The sequence below is a fragment of the Tursiops truncatus genome, chromosome 11 (assembly GCF_011762595.2).
Source record: "Tursiops truncatus isolate mTurTru1 chromosome 11, mTurTru1.mat.Y, whole genome shotgun sequence".
In the NCBI taxonomy this organism is placed as follows: domain Eukaryota; kingdom Metazoa; phylum Chordata; class Mammalia; order Artiodactyla; family Delphinidae; genus Tursiops; species Tursiops truncatus.
In genome coordinates, this window is record NC_047044.1 from 64,048,607 (window position 1) to 64,064,288 (window position 15,682).

Here is a 15,682-nt window from a genome sequence, read left to right on the forward strand (position 1 = left end):
GCTTTCTGGTGCTGATTAAAACCAACAAGATGGTTTTTATTTTATTTTATGATTATCAGCACATGGACTCTGGAAACATGTGTGAGTACTCCCAGGGATTGTCTTCCCCACTTCTTAATATTTTTAAAAATTACATAAGAATTCATTAACACAGTCACATTGTAAAAGTTAAAACATTGCCAATAAAGCCAAAGATCCCTTGACCACTACTCACAATCTTACTCCCTTCCCCTTCATGTGTTTCCTTCCAGATCTTTTCTTATGCTTGTTTCTTTTCACTTTCTCTTGCTTAGATATAGAATGATATATATGCTGTGTAATACTATAAAATGTATAATATGTTATCTTCATTAAAGATATTCTGTATGCATCATTTGGCAAGTTGCTTTTTTTCCTCAATAATGCCATGCTGTTATTTTTTTAACTAATGTTATTACAGAAACAGTGCGCATGCTTTGTACAAAATCAGAAAATACAGATAAGCACAAATAAACAATAAAAACATCATATTCCCACCAGTCAGAGGTCACCTTTGTAATGTCTTAGTACATATCCTTCCAGATATTTTTCTGTTTGCACACAATTTTTTCCAAAAATGAGTTCATATTGTGCATACTCTTTTGTAATCTTCTTCAGTCAGTCATCTTCTCTTTTTCATTCAGTAAATTTTATCTTATACACTGAATAAGTTATATTTAAGTTTTCCTAGTTGACCCCAAAGTATCCTTTACAGCTAGTTTGTCCAAAGCAGTATGCAGTTTAAAATCGCATCTGGTATTTATCACCCTTAAGTCTCTTACAATCTTGAACAGCAGCCCCTTTTTTTAATGACATGACTTTTTTCTGCATAATGTTCCACCTTTTGGATTTGACAAGTTGCTTTCCCATAGTATGATTTTGTCCTCTATCCTTTGTATATTTTATAAACTAGATTTTTGACTTTAATAAAAGCTGATGCTGTGTTACATCATATTAGAAAACCTACAGTCCTATCATTAGTGATGCTGGATTGACCTCTAGATTAGAGTGATAGTGCTCTGGTCCTTAATTGTACAGTTAGGTTTTCTTCCCCCTTGTGACTAGAATGTAATCTAAATGATGTTACTTTTATGAACAACCAGTTTCACATCAGCCTAGGAGTTATTAATATCAGTTGATAATCCTTAGCTGATAGTAATTTTTTAATTGAGGTATAATTGACATATAACATTATATTAGTTTTGGGTATGCAGCATAATGATGAAATATTTGTATATTGATCACCACAATAAGTTTAGTTAACATCTATCACCATACATGGTTACAAAAATTTTTTTTCTTGTGATGAGAACTTTTAAGATCTACTTTCTCAGTAACTTTCAAATATGAAATACGGTATTGTTAACTATAGTCACCATGCTGTACATTACATCCCCATGACTTACTTGTTTTATCACTGGAAGTTTGTACCTTTTGACTTCCTTTGACCTGATAATAATTTTACTAGTTAATGAAGTAATATTTTTCTAATTTTATCATTTCTTTTACACTAATTAATTGGCACTCTGCTATAAGGGAGAGCTTTTTACCTCATTAGTTAGGGCTGTTTGGTCACCCTGAAATAGTTTTCCTACTGGGAAGGCAGGGTATGTGATTAGACCTTTCTTCTGCATTACCGGTTTTCAAAGTAAGTTTTTTGTTTTTAATCGCCACTTGATGTGGTTCAAATGAATTTTTCTGTTCTTTTTTCAGTGTCATGGATTCAGTGTGTTTTAATCCACTACTATAATCATTATTCTTTGAATGGTTACATTCTCACAACTTTGGCTAGTGGAAGTTCCTTCAGGCTTATGTCTGTGTCTGACTCAACCTCGTTAGTTGTTGGTAGCACCCTTGCTTTCTGGCATCGCAAATTCCCTCTTACTGTTTCTTTAGGAAGAAGAATCTTTTGCATTAAACACACACACACACTCTAGGAAAAATAAATACAAAAGACATTGTGGGGAATTCATTATATCTTTACCAAGCAAATTATATTGCCCTTGCCATTTTTTCCTAACCACATCTACCCATCCTAAGAAAAGAACCGTGTTTCTGAAATTCCAAGTTCTTGCTCCTTTCCCCACTCTAACACACATAGGAAACATTAGAGATTGAAGAGTCAGAGGGAGTAGATGTACTTTTTAATTTTCTTTAGACCTAGTCTGATTTCATTTGGATCAGACCACATGTACTGATTTAAAGAGTTCATTTCAATAAGTTCAGCTTAGTCAGCTATGTACTTTACTCTTCAGCCTCAGCAGAAAGAAAGAAAATTAATTATATTGAGCACAAGTACCTGTGCTGGGTAATGATATTTGAAAAAGAGCACATAGAAAAAACCTTTAAATTATTAACCTAACCTTAGAGATAAAATTGGATTTTGAGTCCACAAAAATATTTTTCTTGCCAATTTTTCCCATTATTTGAGGCATATATGGTATAAAGAAACAAAACAAAACTCTCCTTCAGAAGAGGTAGATAGTGAGGGCAGGAGGAGCAGTCACAGCGATACAGCCTCATAAAAAGCCTTCTATTTTTTTTTAATGGAGGATGGGAGCCCTCTGTTGGTCTTTTAGGAAACTTAAATTCAATTGAAAAACAGTTGAGAAGCTTCAGCTTTATCCACCTTTGCATATTTAATCTTAAAGTAATTCCCTCCAAAAGGCTGGGAGAGGGGACTGGAGGGAGTAAATAGAAAGTGTGGGCGTATTAGCACACCTAGAACCCAGATGCATACCTAGAACCCAGGTTTTCTGAAGAAGTCTAATCTGATAGGCTTTTTGTCATACCACACAGGTCTATGGTTCCTGACCAAAGGAACTTATAGATGGCGAAGCTAAGAAATACAACTTTAGGTGTTTGATAATTACATAGTTTGGCAGTTTAAGACCTCCTAAGTGGCAGAACCTAATGCAGCAACTCATGTATCATTTCTTGTGTATTTCCCTCACAGGGTACATCTGTCATTCTGCTAATTTTTTGTTTTTGTTATTTCTTAAAAGTGAAAATAATCACCTGGTTAGACTTTTACTTACTGTTCTTGTCTTTTACAAACTTTTTTTTTTTTTTTTAGTGGATTATCAAACACTTTTACAGGAAAGTCAAACCATCACTGTCATGTGTCTGCATATGAAAAATCTTTTCCTATTAAGCCTGTTCCAAGTCCATCTTGGAGTGGTTCATGTCGTCGAAATCTTTTGAGCCCCAAGAAAACTCAGAGGCGACACATTAGTACAGCAGAAGAGGTAAGGAAAACCTGCAACAAAAGCTACTAAAAGTTAGACTCTCCCTACATTCATCCATGTGTTCCCTCTGACTTAGATGTTTATTAACCATTCCATTAATCCTTTCTGTGTTTTTTTTCTTTCTTAATTGCTCTTTTTGAGTGCCAGCATCTCTTCTAAAGAAAGTAAGGAGATATTTTAGCAGGACTTCAGTATTTTTCTTACCATCTTCTATTCCTGTTGGACAGCACACTTAATCTTCAGTATTGTCTAAGTGGCTTCTCATACATCAAACTATCTCTGTTCTCTTTTGGACCCTTATTAAAGCTCTAGTTTCATGTGGCAAAGCTGTTAACCTTGCTGGATTTGATACCTGCCCTTCTTACTAGGATAATTTTTCCTCAATATAAAAGAAAAATCAAGAAGCCAGCTAAATAACTTACATCCTTTCATTTGAGTAAGATCTTTGAGATCATAAACTTTCTCCACAAGAAAGATGTTGTGTTGACACTATGTTATATTCATTCAGTAAACTTAAGAAAAAATCAATTCCTTATATATAACATATAATTTATACAATAAGGAGATGTGCTTACACCTGTTCAATTAAATATTTATTGTGCATCTAGTCAGCTTTGGACTGGTTGCTCTGGAGATACAAATGAATAATAATGACCTCATACTTATATAGCATTAGAGTTTCCAGTGTGCTTTCCACATGTATTATTGTTTTGAATTCTTTTAACCTTGTGAAATAGGTAGAGATGAGGTAATAACCACATTTTACAAAGTTGAAAAGTAAAGGTCAGAGGTCACACAACTAATAAATGGCCAGCCTGCAGCCCAGTTCTTCTACAGGAGTCTAGAAGGTATGACTTCTGTTATACAGCATGGTTATGTGGTTCCTGTCCGTTGGCGCTTACAGACCGTGGAGTCAAGAATATAGCATTATGTGCTAAATAATAATGTAATTTGGCGGTGAAGATCTCTTAGGTGGCAAAACTTGATTATTTGTTACATAGTTAGTTTAAAATTCTGTATATTTTTTGGTTTTAAATTTGTATTGAATCTAAAATATTCAAGCAGAGCATGACAGAGCTAGTAAATCATAATTATCAGGGGGAAGGATAGACAAGAAACTGGCACCAGTTGCATTTGGTGATAAGAACTGAGCAACAGTTATGAAAGGGCGATTTATTTTTCACTGTACCTTTTGAAACATTGAATTTAGTACGATCTGTGTATCAGTTATTACATACATAAATAATTCTTTTTTAGTTACTGGAGCTGTGGGGGTTGTGCTTGTGCTAGAGTGCAGGCAGCCAGCAGGGTACCGAGAGACTTGTGGGGACCAAGACGGTAACAGCATGGCAGCTGGTACAGGCCTCCCAAACCTGTCCCTGCCCTGTGTGGCTGCTGCTCGCATCACTAGTGCCCTTTAGAATGTGTTCATTGTAAGCCCCCCATTCACGCACTAGCCAGCCAGTCCTTGGGCCCACTCAGCCCCTCCTCCTTTCACCTCCACTTCCAGCCTGAAGACTTGGGCTGACGCAATACTTTAATCCTTCCAATCCACCTTCCAGGCCACAGGCTGGGTCAAGGGAGGACATGAAGCTGGTTCATCTTTCCTTCTGCAGTGTCAAAAAGATGCCAAGGATTGAACCTGTCCTGTGGAACAAGAGATGCAGGGAATTTTGCCTCAGTTGTTTTTAGGTCTATAATCTGCTGTGAAAAGCAAGTCACCTGTAGTGTAGAAATAAGGAGTAACCCGTGTTATATGCACGAGACGAAATATTGGACCAAACTTTATTAAATGAAACTCTCAACAGATTATTTAGATATTTAGTCTTGGATATTACAGATAATCCAGATTAAAATGTTACTTTTCCCCCTGGACTAAAATATTGATGGGAGCTTATAAGCTGGAGGAAAAGTTATTTTCCATGGAAATATTGGGATCTCCAAGAGACATCTGTTGCTTATATTAAAGAAGGAGAATTGTGTATGAATCTTACTTCTGGAGTTGTCTAACACCTTCAGGAATATAAAGCTATCTGCGGAATTAACATGTCACCACTGTGCTGTTCAGTCTTACAAAGGGTTTGAAGATAATACATGAGGAAGAAGAATTTGGAAATATGCAGGTGGTGGCTGTACCACCACTTGGCTGATGGCTGGTTCAAGGGCAACATTAAAGAACGATACTATCCAATAGGGCAGGGGTCCCCAACACCCTGGCCACAGACTGGTACTGGTCCCTGGCCTGTTGGGAACTGGGCTGCGCAGCAGGAGGTGAGTGGCCCGTGGGCGGTGAGCAAGTGAAGCTTCATCTGTATTTACAGCCACTCCCCATCGCTCACATTACCGCCTGAGCTCCGCCTCCTGCCAGATCAGCATTGGCATTAGATTCTCAGAGGAGCTCGAACTCTACCGTGAGCTGCGCATGTGAGGGATATAGTTTGCACGCTCCTTATGAGAATCTAATGCCTGATGATCTAAGGTGGAGCTGAGGCAGTGATGCTAGCGCTGGGGAGCGGCTGCAAATACAGATTATCGTTAGCAGAGAGGTTTGACTGAACAGAGACCATAATAAATCAATTGCTTGCAGACTCACAAAACCCTATCAGTGAGTGGCAAGTGAAAACAAGCTCAGGGCTCCCACTGATTCTGTATTATGGTGACTTGTATAATTATTTCATTATATATTGCAGTGTAATAACAATAGAAATAAAGTGCACAATAAATGTAATGCACTTGAATCATCCCGAAACCATCCCCCACCCCCACCCCCCACCCCCCCCATTCCAAGGAAAAATTGTCTTCCACGAAACCGGTCCCTGTTGCCAAAAAGGTTGCGGACCACTGCAGTAGGGTTACTACCAGCCACGTGCACTATTTAAGTTAATTCAAATTAAATAAAAGTGTAGTTTCTCAGTCACACTAGCCACATTTCAAGTACTCATTAGCCATATATGGCTAGTGGCTACCATATTGGACAGTACAAACAGAGATCATTTCCATTATCACAGAAGGTTCTCTTAGCACTGTTAGAGAAGATGAGTTTAGGAAAGAAAAAAATATTTCTGTTTAGGAAAGAAAAAAATATTAGGGACAATAGAAATGTTAAATAGTAAAAACACAAGTAGTTTCTTTTCAATTATATGTTGCTTCCAGACATGCTTCTCTGCTACATATTGAGCAACATTTTAAAATGTTAGACTGCCTTATAGATGTCACTGATGGTTTTCTTCTTTTTTTTGTAAGAAAAACATACTTTACTAATTGTCCTTATACTTACTAAACTTTCTTTGGTCCTCTATTAGGTTTGAAACATAACGTTAGCCAACTTCCTTTAACATTTTATCCAATTATAGCTTCCTTTCCTCTCAATTTCCTAATTTGCTTTCTCAGTAGAAAATAGTTTAATGTTATGTACATAGAAAGAATTTTTTTTTTACATTATAGTACCAGATGCTCCAAAAAAGGATTATGTTTGAAGTTTCAGGTGACTTACCTCCTTGCATCTTGCATTTGCTTTTGGTAAAGCCAAATCTTATGTGTTCTTTTTTTTTATAATTTCAGTTTTTCCTTTTTTTAAAATTCTTTTTTTTTTTTAAACCCCACATTTGTTTGTTTATTTATTTTTTTGGCTGTCTTGGGTCTTCGTTTCTCCGTGCAAGGGCTTTCTCTAGTTGTGGCAAGCGGGGGCCACTCTTCATCGCCGTGTGCGGGCCTCTCACTATCGCGGCCTCTCTTGTTGCGGAGCACAGGCTCCAGACGCACAGGCTCAGTAGTTGTGGCTCACGGGCCTAGTTGCTCTGCGGCATGTGGGATCTTCCCAGACCAGGGCTCAAACCCGTGTCCCCTGCATTAGCAGGCAGATTCTCAACCACTGCGCCACCAGGGAAGCCCTGTTATGTGTTACTTTGAGAGTTGCTTAGACTGTTCTTTCTTTGTCCGAAATGGTTCTAAATAAAATGTAATATACCCAGTGTTTTATTGTTTAATGAAACCCCAAAAAGAAAAGTGCCTTGCATCATTTAAAAAAAAACATAAATTCTTGTAACTTCCAAATAAACATGTAGAACAGTGAAAACTTCTTAACCTTTTTTCTGTAATTTCTTTTTTTTTCTTTTTGCGGTACACGGGCCTCTCACTGTTGCGGCCTCTCCCACTGTGGAGCACAGGCTCCGGACATACAGGCTCAGCGGCCATGGCTCATGGGCCCAGCCACTCCACAGCATGTGGGATCTTCCCGGACCGGGGCACGAACCCGTGTCCCCTGCATCGGCAGGTGGACTCTCAACCACTGCACCACCAGGGAAGCCCTGTAATTTCTTTTTTAAACCATAAATCAGTTTAAACTGAAAGTATGGGATTTGAAGGAGTTCAGATAATTATTTGGAATATGGATTTATTTCTTCATTTTATGTTGTCTAATGACTGAGGTTGTTCAGGCTCAGACAGAGGCTTTTCTTTGAAGATATATTTATTGGGGAAAAAGATTTGTGGGGGACTTTTGTGTGTGTTAAATTATTTTAAAAAATCAACTCTTTGCGTTCAGTTAATCTAGATTTCTTGTAATTTGCATTAGCTGAGTTGCTTAATGGCTCCTTGGTTTATTCATGTTTTATTTATAAGTATAAAAAATTTTTTTTTTTTTTTTTTGGCTGCGTTGGGTCTTTGTTGCTGCACGCGGGCTATTCTTCGTTGCAGTGTGTGGGCTTCTCATTGGGGTGGCTTCTCTTGTTGCAGAGCATGGGCTCTAGGCGCACGGGCTTCAGTAGTTGCAGCTGCAGGCTCAGTAGTTGCAACATGTGTGCTTAGTTGCTCCGCGGCATGTGGGATCCTCCCGGACCAGAGATCAAATCCATGTCCCCTGCAGTGGCAAGCAGATTCTTAACTGCTGCGCCACCAGGGAAGTCCTAAGTATAAAAATTTATTTCAAGAAAACATTTCGCTATGTGATATCAGGAAGGAGGGAAATGTTTCTAACTTTTTATGGTTTAAGTCTTTTTTTAAAAATTTTTATTGGATTATAGTTGATTTACAATGTTGTGTTAGTTTCAGGTTTACAGCAGAGTGATTCAGTTATATATATACATATATTTATTCTTTTTCAGATTCTTTTCTCATATAGGTTACCACAGAATATTCAGTAGATTTCCCTGTGCTATAGAGTAGGTCCTTGTTGGTTGTCTATCTTATATATAGTAGTATATGTACGTTAATCCCAAGCTCCTGATTTATTCTTCCCCCCACCTCATGTTTCCCCTTTTGGTTGAAGTGTTTAGGGTACCACAAATAAAGGTCCTTTCTATCTCATTATTCTTGGTGTTCTCTGGAGGTCTTTAAGTGATGGGCATATTTTTTATTTTCCCTTGGTATGCAGAGTAACCTCCTACACCAGTTTATCTGCTTTACTTTCCTCCCTATGTTATGATAATACAGTCAGAGCTTTTTAAGATGTAGTTTGTTGGGACAGTGAAAATGAACTAAAATGATTGAGTTAATATCCATGACTCAGGTGTGGTATTCCGCTTACGGTTTCCCTTCCCTCCTTCCATTTTACCACCCCTGAAAGCAACATACTGTTAACCCCATAGTATTGTGGATTAGGTTACTTGGTGTAGTGGGAAGGTGGAGTCAAGATTTACATGGAGGGGTATTCAAAATTCCAGTCATTAAAGTGCCAGATAACACAGCTTTCCTGTATATAGATCACAGTGGAGTTGGTTGGCAAAGATCTCTCTTACAATCTAATAATCTGTAATGATGCTTCATTCTTCATATTATCTACTTGAAGAATTTTCATAATAGCCAATTTATGTTTTAATAAAGAGGCATTTATTTTAATTATGGTTTTTAATACTGTAGACAGTCTTTTCACAAACACTAAAAAAGAAGACCACCATCATCTTGAATATAATATTAATGTCTAAGGGATAAAATAATGGTGTGTATTTTCTTCATATAGAATATTGCAAATTTGTTTTTTCTCTTGGGTCTATTTTGCCACCAAATGCTCAACTAGTTCTACCTTTTCTGATCACTCAACTATTCAGATTTAAGGATAGCTCTTTCTCATAAGGAGTTGTCATGCAGCACAGTACAAGGTGTATCTTGTTAGATCAGTAACATTACACTGACAATGTAATTGAAATTTACTATGTACAAAAAAAAAGATTCAAGAAGAAAAAATTTAGTGTCTCTTTACCTTTGCATAGATAATTGCTTTATTTATTGTGCTTTTTAAAATTAATTATTTATTTATTTTTGGCTGTGTTGGGTCTTCGTTGCTGTGCACGGGCTTTCTCTAGTTGCGGCACGCGGGGGCTACTCTTCGTTGCAGTGCACAGGCTTCTCACTGCGGTGACTTCTCGTTGCGGAGCACGGGCTCTAGGCACGTGGGCTTCAGTAGTTGCGGCACGTGGGCTCAGTAGTTGTGGCTCATGAGCTCTAGAGCGCAGGCTCAGTAGTTGTGGCAAACAGGCTTAGTTGCTCTGCGGCATGTGGGGTCTTCCCGGACCAGGGCTTGAACCTGTGTCCCCAGCATTGGCAGGCGGATTCTTAACCATTGCGCCACCAGGGAAGTCCCTTCACTGTGCTTTTAACAAACATTTGAAACTGAATGAAATGCTTATGTGCATATTGAAATGTCACAGTGTAGGATGTTGCTAGCACTGACACAAAGTATTAAAATTATTTTGTGAAGATTGGTGCTTGTATTAAACTCTATATAAGATTTTGAAAATGCTGGGGCATGTTATTTAATGAATGCAGCCCATTGCTTCAGGGGATCTGTGCAGAGTAGATACTTTACCATGATTATAGTTACAAGTCCTTATGTAATCTGGTTCTCTGCTAAGTGACCTCATTTCTTATTATTCTTCTCCTGATTCACACTGACCTTACTATTCCTTGAACACATCAAGCATATTTCTGTCTCAGGGCCTTTGCATTTGCTCTGACTCTACCTGGAATACTGTTTATAAATTTCTATGACTGATTTCTTCCTTTCATTTAGGTTTTTATTGAAATATCACCTTTTTAGAAAGGTCTTACCTGTTCTTGCTGTTCCTCCTCCATCGCTTTCTATTCTCTTATCTTTCATTTTCTTCATACTACTTGACTAGTTTATTTGTCAGTCTTTCAACTGTAATGTAAGCTTCACAAGGGCAGGGACTTTATTTTATTCAGTGCGGTATCTTAGTGACTGGAGCATAGTAGGTGTTTAAGTCAATAAGTGAATTATGTTGTAGATGTAGAGTATGTGCTTTTCCCTAAATTCAGTATTGGGACTTGAGGGGAGAGAAAAGTAAATAATGAAAACCATCTCTGGAAAATATTTACACTCTTAAAAATTGGATAGAATAGGAAACTTTAGCAAGATATCCCACTTGACTGTTCTGGTTACCTCCTCGTGGTTTTTCTAACAGGTATTAGGAGTCAAGGGATTTGTTGGAGTCCTATTTAGAGGTCCTCAAATGTTTTATTTCTGGCACTCTATAAGTGACACAAAAGTGGCCTTCTGTTTTCATATCCTGTAGTTTCTCTATGCTGTATTTACATATATGCCCCATAATTTTCCAAAATATACTGTCTGGTATTTGCTTCACTCAACTCCTCTTATGTATACTTTATAATTTTCTAGAGTATTATTAATGAACCATAATTCTTAATTATCGTGAGGACGCTGCCAGAGCTTTGACAGAGCTTCTGGGAGTCTAGATACTACTTTGGGAAACATTTGCCTCATTGCATGTATTTAAGATTTTTTTTTCTTTTATAGACAGTTCAAGAGGAAGAACGAGAGATTTACAGACAGCTTCTACAGATGGTCACAGGGAAACAGTTTTCTGTAGCCAAACCCACCACACACTTTCCTTTACACTTGTGAGTCACAGAAACATTCTTCAAATGAATTTAATTCTACATTTTGTTATTTGATATTGAAGTTTTATTCTTCTTTTCCTAGGTCTCGGTGTCTTAGTTCCAGTAAGAATACTTTGAAAGACTCACTGTTTAAAAATGGAAACTCTTGTGCAACCCAGATCATTGGCTCTGATACTTCATCATCCGGATTGGCCAGCATTTTAACTGCCCAGGAACAATTGTCCCACAATGTGTTTTCCATATCATCTTATACCCCAGATGTTGTTGCATTTGGATCCAAAGATTCTGATCCTCTCCATCAACCCCAACATCACCACTCTCTTTCACATCAGCCAGATAACTTACCAGCTTCAAATACACAATCTGAAGGTAAAAATGGTGTGTTGTATAACTGTATTTTGAATCCTAATAGCCAATTAACAGTTTATTGGATCCATGTGAATTATAGGCAAGGTGGTAATACACATGTAACTTAATTAAGATATAAGATACAAGATACCTTACATACATTTAATTCAGTTAGCTGTGCCACGAGTAAATGAAGCATATAATAAGTAGCTTACTTTTTTCTTACATGGAGATGCAAATGATTTCCTATAATATTTTATTTAAAAGATTAACTTCCTGAGTAGTCTTGTGTCAGAGTATATTAAGCCCAATTACTTCAGTACTGTCTCTGTTTCTAGTACTTTACAATGAAAATTAAGCACTCTGAAGTTCTAGGAGTTTTGGAACATCAATTAAGAACTAAAGTAAAAGTTCTTATACAAGTACTACTTACAAAACCTGTATAGTAGCCTTTTGGCTACTTTTGACCATTTTGGAATGGTCATCGGCAAGTTTGGAAAACAAAGTTTCCTACCTTACTTTCAGCTAACCAAAATATTCCGTCTCTTAGCATTCCAGTTAATTAAAAGTTTTGCTCTGGTAGTTTTTTTTTGTTTGCTTAGTTTGCCCCTTCTTTAAGTATGCGTTATGTGTGTATTTATGGTATGTATATAGGCATGTAACTTAAAACAAGTTTTATGTTAAGTTGTTAGACATTAGGGATCTTTTGCTAGATCAGTCTCTAAGGCTCTCCCCTCCTTCTTCAGGTCATTTAATTTTTTTTTTTAATCTATTCCTCACTTTCTTAAAATTCTCACTTGGGGATTAAAATTATTGGTGACATCATTATATAGCTACACATATTCATGAAAACTTAAATTTTGTGAGGTGATTTACTGAGAACTATTATTAAAAGCTGTTAATTTCAGAAGCATGCATTGTATGGCAGATGCTTAGATACAGCTAAACTGGAACAAATATACTACACTGAGCTGTTTAATTACTTGTACCATTTATTAAATATTCTAAATGCGATTCTAATCATAGTGCTTTAGAAGGACATGATTTCTTCCTCTATCAATAGAAAATAGATGGTAGAATAATAGAATTTATACTCTTTAGAGTCTGCTACTTCTCACATAGCGGTTGCTCTCTTTCTTTCTGCCTTCCCTCCTCTTCTTGTCCCCTCCTCTCTCTTCCCTTCCTCCTTCCCCTTCCCTCTTTCACCTTATTCAGTCTTGTGGTAGCTCATGAACTAAAGACTTTTGAGAAATCTTGGCACATTCTTGTTTCCCAGGAATAGAAAGAAGAAGCACAGGCAGCAAGATGATGAAGGGCATATATACTTTCTTTTAGAGTGATTGCTTTATTTGTGAGGCAGGCTCTTCACTAAGCCCTATTTATGGCTCAGTGAAAATGGACCTGCCTCTCTTTCTCTTCCATCTTACCTTTATCCTTATGCTGTGTTATGTTTATGGAAATAGAATATAACAAAGTAGAGGAACTTAAACTACAGACATCTAGAAGGTACAGCCATGTGGAATTTTGTTAATAATGATATGCTCTTGTGTTTTATTGTTTAGGATCAGACTCTGTGATTTTACTCAAAGTGAAAGATTCCCAGACTCCAACTCCCAGGTAAACTTTGGTTAAAGGACATTTTTAACATTGTTCTCCCTCTATTTAATCACCGTTTCTTCACTAAGATCTAAGTAATATAAAATGGCCTCAACTCAGACCTCTCTTATATGTTGTTTGAATTATTTCAGTAACTTCCTGATGAATCTCTTTTCCTCCAGCCTCCATTTTGTTCTTCATTCCATTTTCCACCATGTTTTCTAATCCATTCTTCACCTTGTTCTTTAGTCCGTCTTCCATTCTGCAGAGTGATCTTTCTAAAATGCTTATCTAATCATTCATTAAACTCCCTTGAGGGTGGCTTATCAAACATAGAATCAAGCCCAAACTCCTAGTATGGTATACACCACCCTTCCTCCACAAGTCTTGCTTCCTATCATGCGTTCTTTCCTTTAACAAGTATTTATTGATAGTCTGTTGGGTGCCAGGTACTAGTATAGACATTGCAGATAACAGCAGTGGACAAAATGAAGTTTCTGCTCTCAAGGAGTTTACATTCTAATTGTAAGGGGTGTAAGGGGAGGGATGGGGGACAGATAGAGAACAAATAGGCAGATAAACACATCCCTGTTGGTGATAAGTGCTGCAAAGAAAAATAAAGCAGGGTAATATATAGACTAGGGTCTGGGGGTGCTATTTATCTAGGATAGTCATGGCAAGTTTCTGATAAGGTGACATTTGAGGAGAAACACAGTGGAGGTTAGAGAAGGAACCATGTGTAAATACTGGATTCTTTCATGTGTTTATTATACGCTGACTTATAAGATGATAGGTATTTTCTTACCTTCACATTGTGTGCCTTCTGCCTGGTATGCTCCCCTTCTCCCCCCTCCACTTGTCTATCTGGCAGTAGTCTTTTTCTTAAATTTTAAGTCTCAATTCAAATGTGATCTTCTATATGAAACTTGACCCCTCTGAGAGGTACCAAGTACTTCTTCCTCTGTAATCCAATAAGTTGCTACTCAGATTGCTATGTCTTTGCCATATCTGGCCTTAGCAATTCAATTGCTAGAATAATAATGGTATCAGTTTTCCATTGAGAGGATTAAGGATAATAAAATGTTCTTTCTCATCTCAGTTCCTCTATGTCTTTGCAGCTCCCCTGTATGTTCTAAACTTTAGATATTTTAAAAAATTCTCCCGTTGTTATAGTTTCTCAAGGAGACTTTATAGTTTAGATGCTTTATTCTTTATACTTTTTTAGTTTTTTGAGTTAGACCTGGGTTCTGATCTTGCCTTTTCCAGGCTTCATGTAACTGTGGACAAGTTACTCTTCTAAACCTCAGTTTCCTTATCAATAAAATGCGAGTATTAATACCTTACTATTGAATTGTTGTGAAGATTAACTTCCAGATAAAACACTTATAAAAGTGCTTTACATGTATGTGCAAAAATAGGTGTTCTTTCTTGGGAAAAAGTTGATTTCATGTAATGGGTGCTCTCAGTTCTTCAGTTCTTTACTGAGTCTGCCTTTCCTTTATGGAGAATTTCTCCTAGTGATGACTGAAGAGTGAGATGGACAAGAAGTAGTCTTGGGTAAGGCTTATTGGATGATGCTGTTTATCAAAGTTGGAGCCTGCTCTCCCAAGGCTTGGTTGATTGATTGGCTCTTTATTCTTAATCTTCCAGCATTCCAGCTCGGTTAAGTTCCAGCAATGCAGATCTGCCCTTATTTCCCAGAATGTGCCATGTATTTTATGCCTTCGTGCCATTGTACATTCCAACCCTTCCCCTTCTGCCTGGAATTCCTTTTGTCTCCTTGTCCACTTGTTACACTCTTATTTTGCTTTTCAGAATCTGACTCAGGTGTTAATTTTTTCTCAGGACATTTCTCTGGCTTCTCCTGATAGCATTAGTCTTTCCTTCCAGTACTTCTATCTCTGTACTTTGTTCGGTACTAGTACCTTTGCACTACCACCTGGTGCCCATAATAGTACATAGCACATCATGGGTACTTAGTAAATAAATCTGTATTAAATAAATGAATTTCCTAGAAAGCCTGAAATACTCTCTTGAGTAGCCCAAATACTCATCATCTCCATTTTGGCTTAATACTTTGGTTTATTAGAAGATACTTTATAATAATAGAAAGAACATAGTCTTTGGAATTGGACATACATAGTTTCTGATCCTGGCTCTTCCAAAACAAATTATTCTTTTGAACTCAATTTCCTTTTCTGTACAGTATAAGTAATATTTCCTTATTACACACTATATTGAGTCTTAATTTTTTTTCCACTGCCTCAAGTTCCTTTGTCTTTATTATTTTTTTTTACATCTTTTTTGGAATATAATTGCTTTACAATGGTGTGCTAGTTTCTGCTTTATAACAAAGTGAATCAGTTATACATATACATATGTTCCCATATCTCTTCCCTCTTGCGTCTCCCTCCCTCCCACCCTCTCTGTCCCACCCCTCTAGGTGGTCACAAAGCACTGAGCTGATCTCCCTGTGCTATGCGGCTGATTCCCACTAGCTATCTGTTTTATGTTTGGTAGTGTATATATGTCCATGCCACTCTCTCGCTTTGTCACAGCTTACCCTTCCTCCTCCCCATATCCTCAAGTCCATTCTC

At 37.3% G+C, this 15,682-nt stretch overlaps 1 protein-coding gene across 4 annotated transcripts in view; it reads left to right on the forward strand.

Moving 5' to 3' along the window:
* Positions 1–15,682, forward strand: part of SENP1 (SUMO specific peptidase 1) — a 59,297-nt gene that overhangs the window by 13,277 nt on the left and 30,338 nt on the right. For all 4 annotated transcript variants that reach the window (XR_002176243.3, XM_019934537.3, XM_019934538.3 and 1 more), the window contains 4 exons: positions 3,095–3,266; positions 11,038–11,141; positions 11,224–11,510; positions 13,052–13,106. Coding sequence is in view for 3 of the 4 variants with exons in the window: in XM_019934537.3 (XP_019790096.1) it covers positions 3,095–3,266; positions 11,038–11,141; positions 11,224–11,510; positions 13,052–13,106 (618 nt within the window). In the remaining variant the exon portion in view is untranslated. The remainder of the gene's footprint in view (positions 1–3,094; positions 3,267–11,037; positions 11,142–11,223; positions 11,511–13,051; positions 13,107–15,682) is intronic.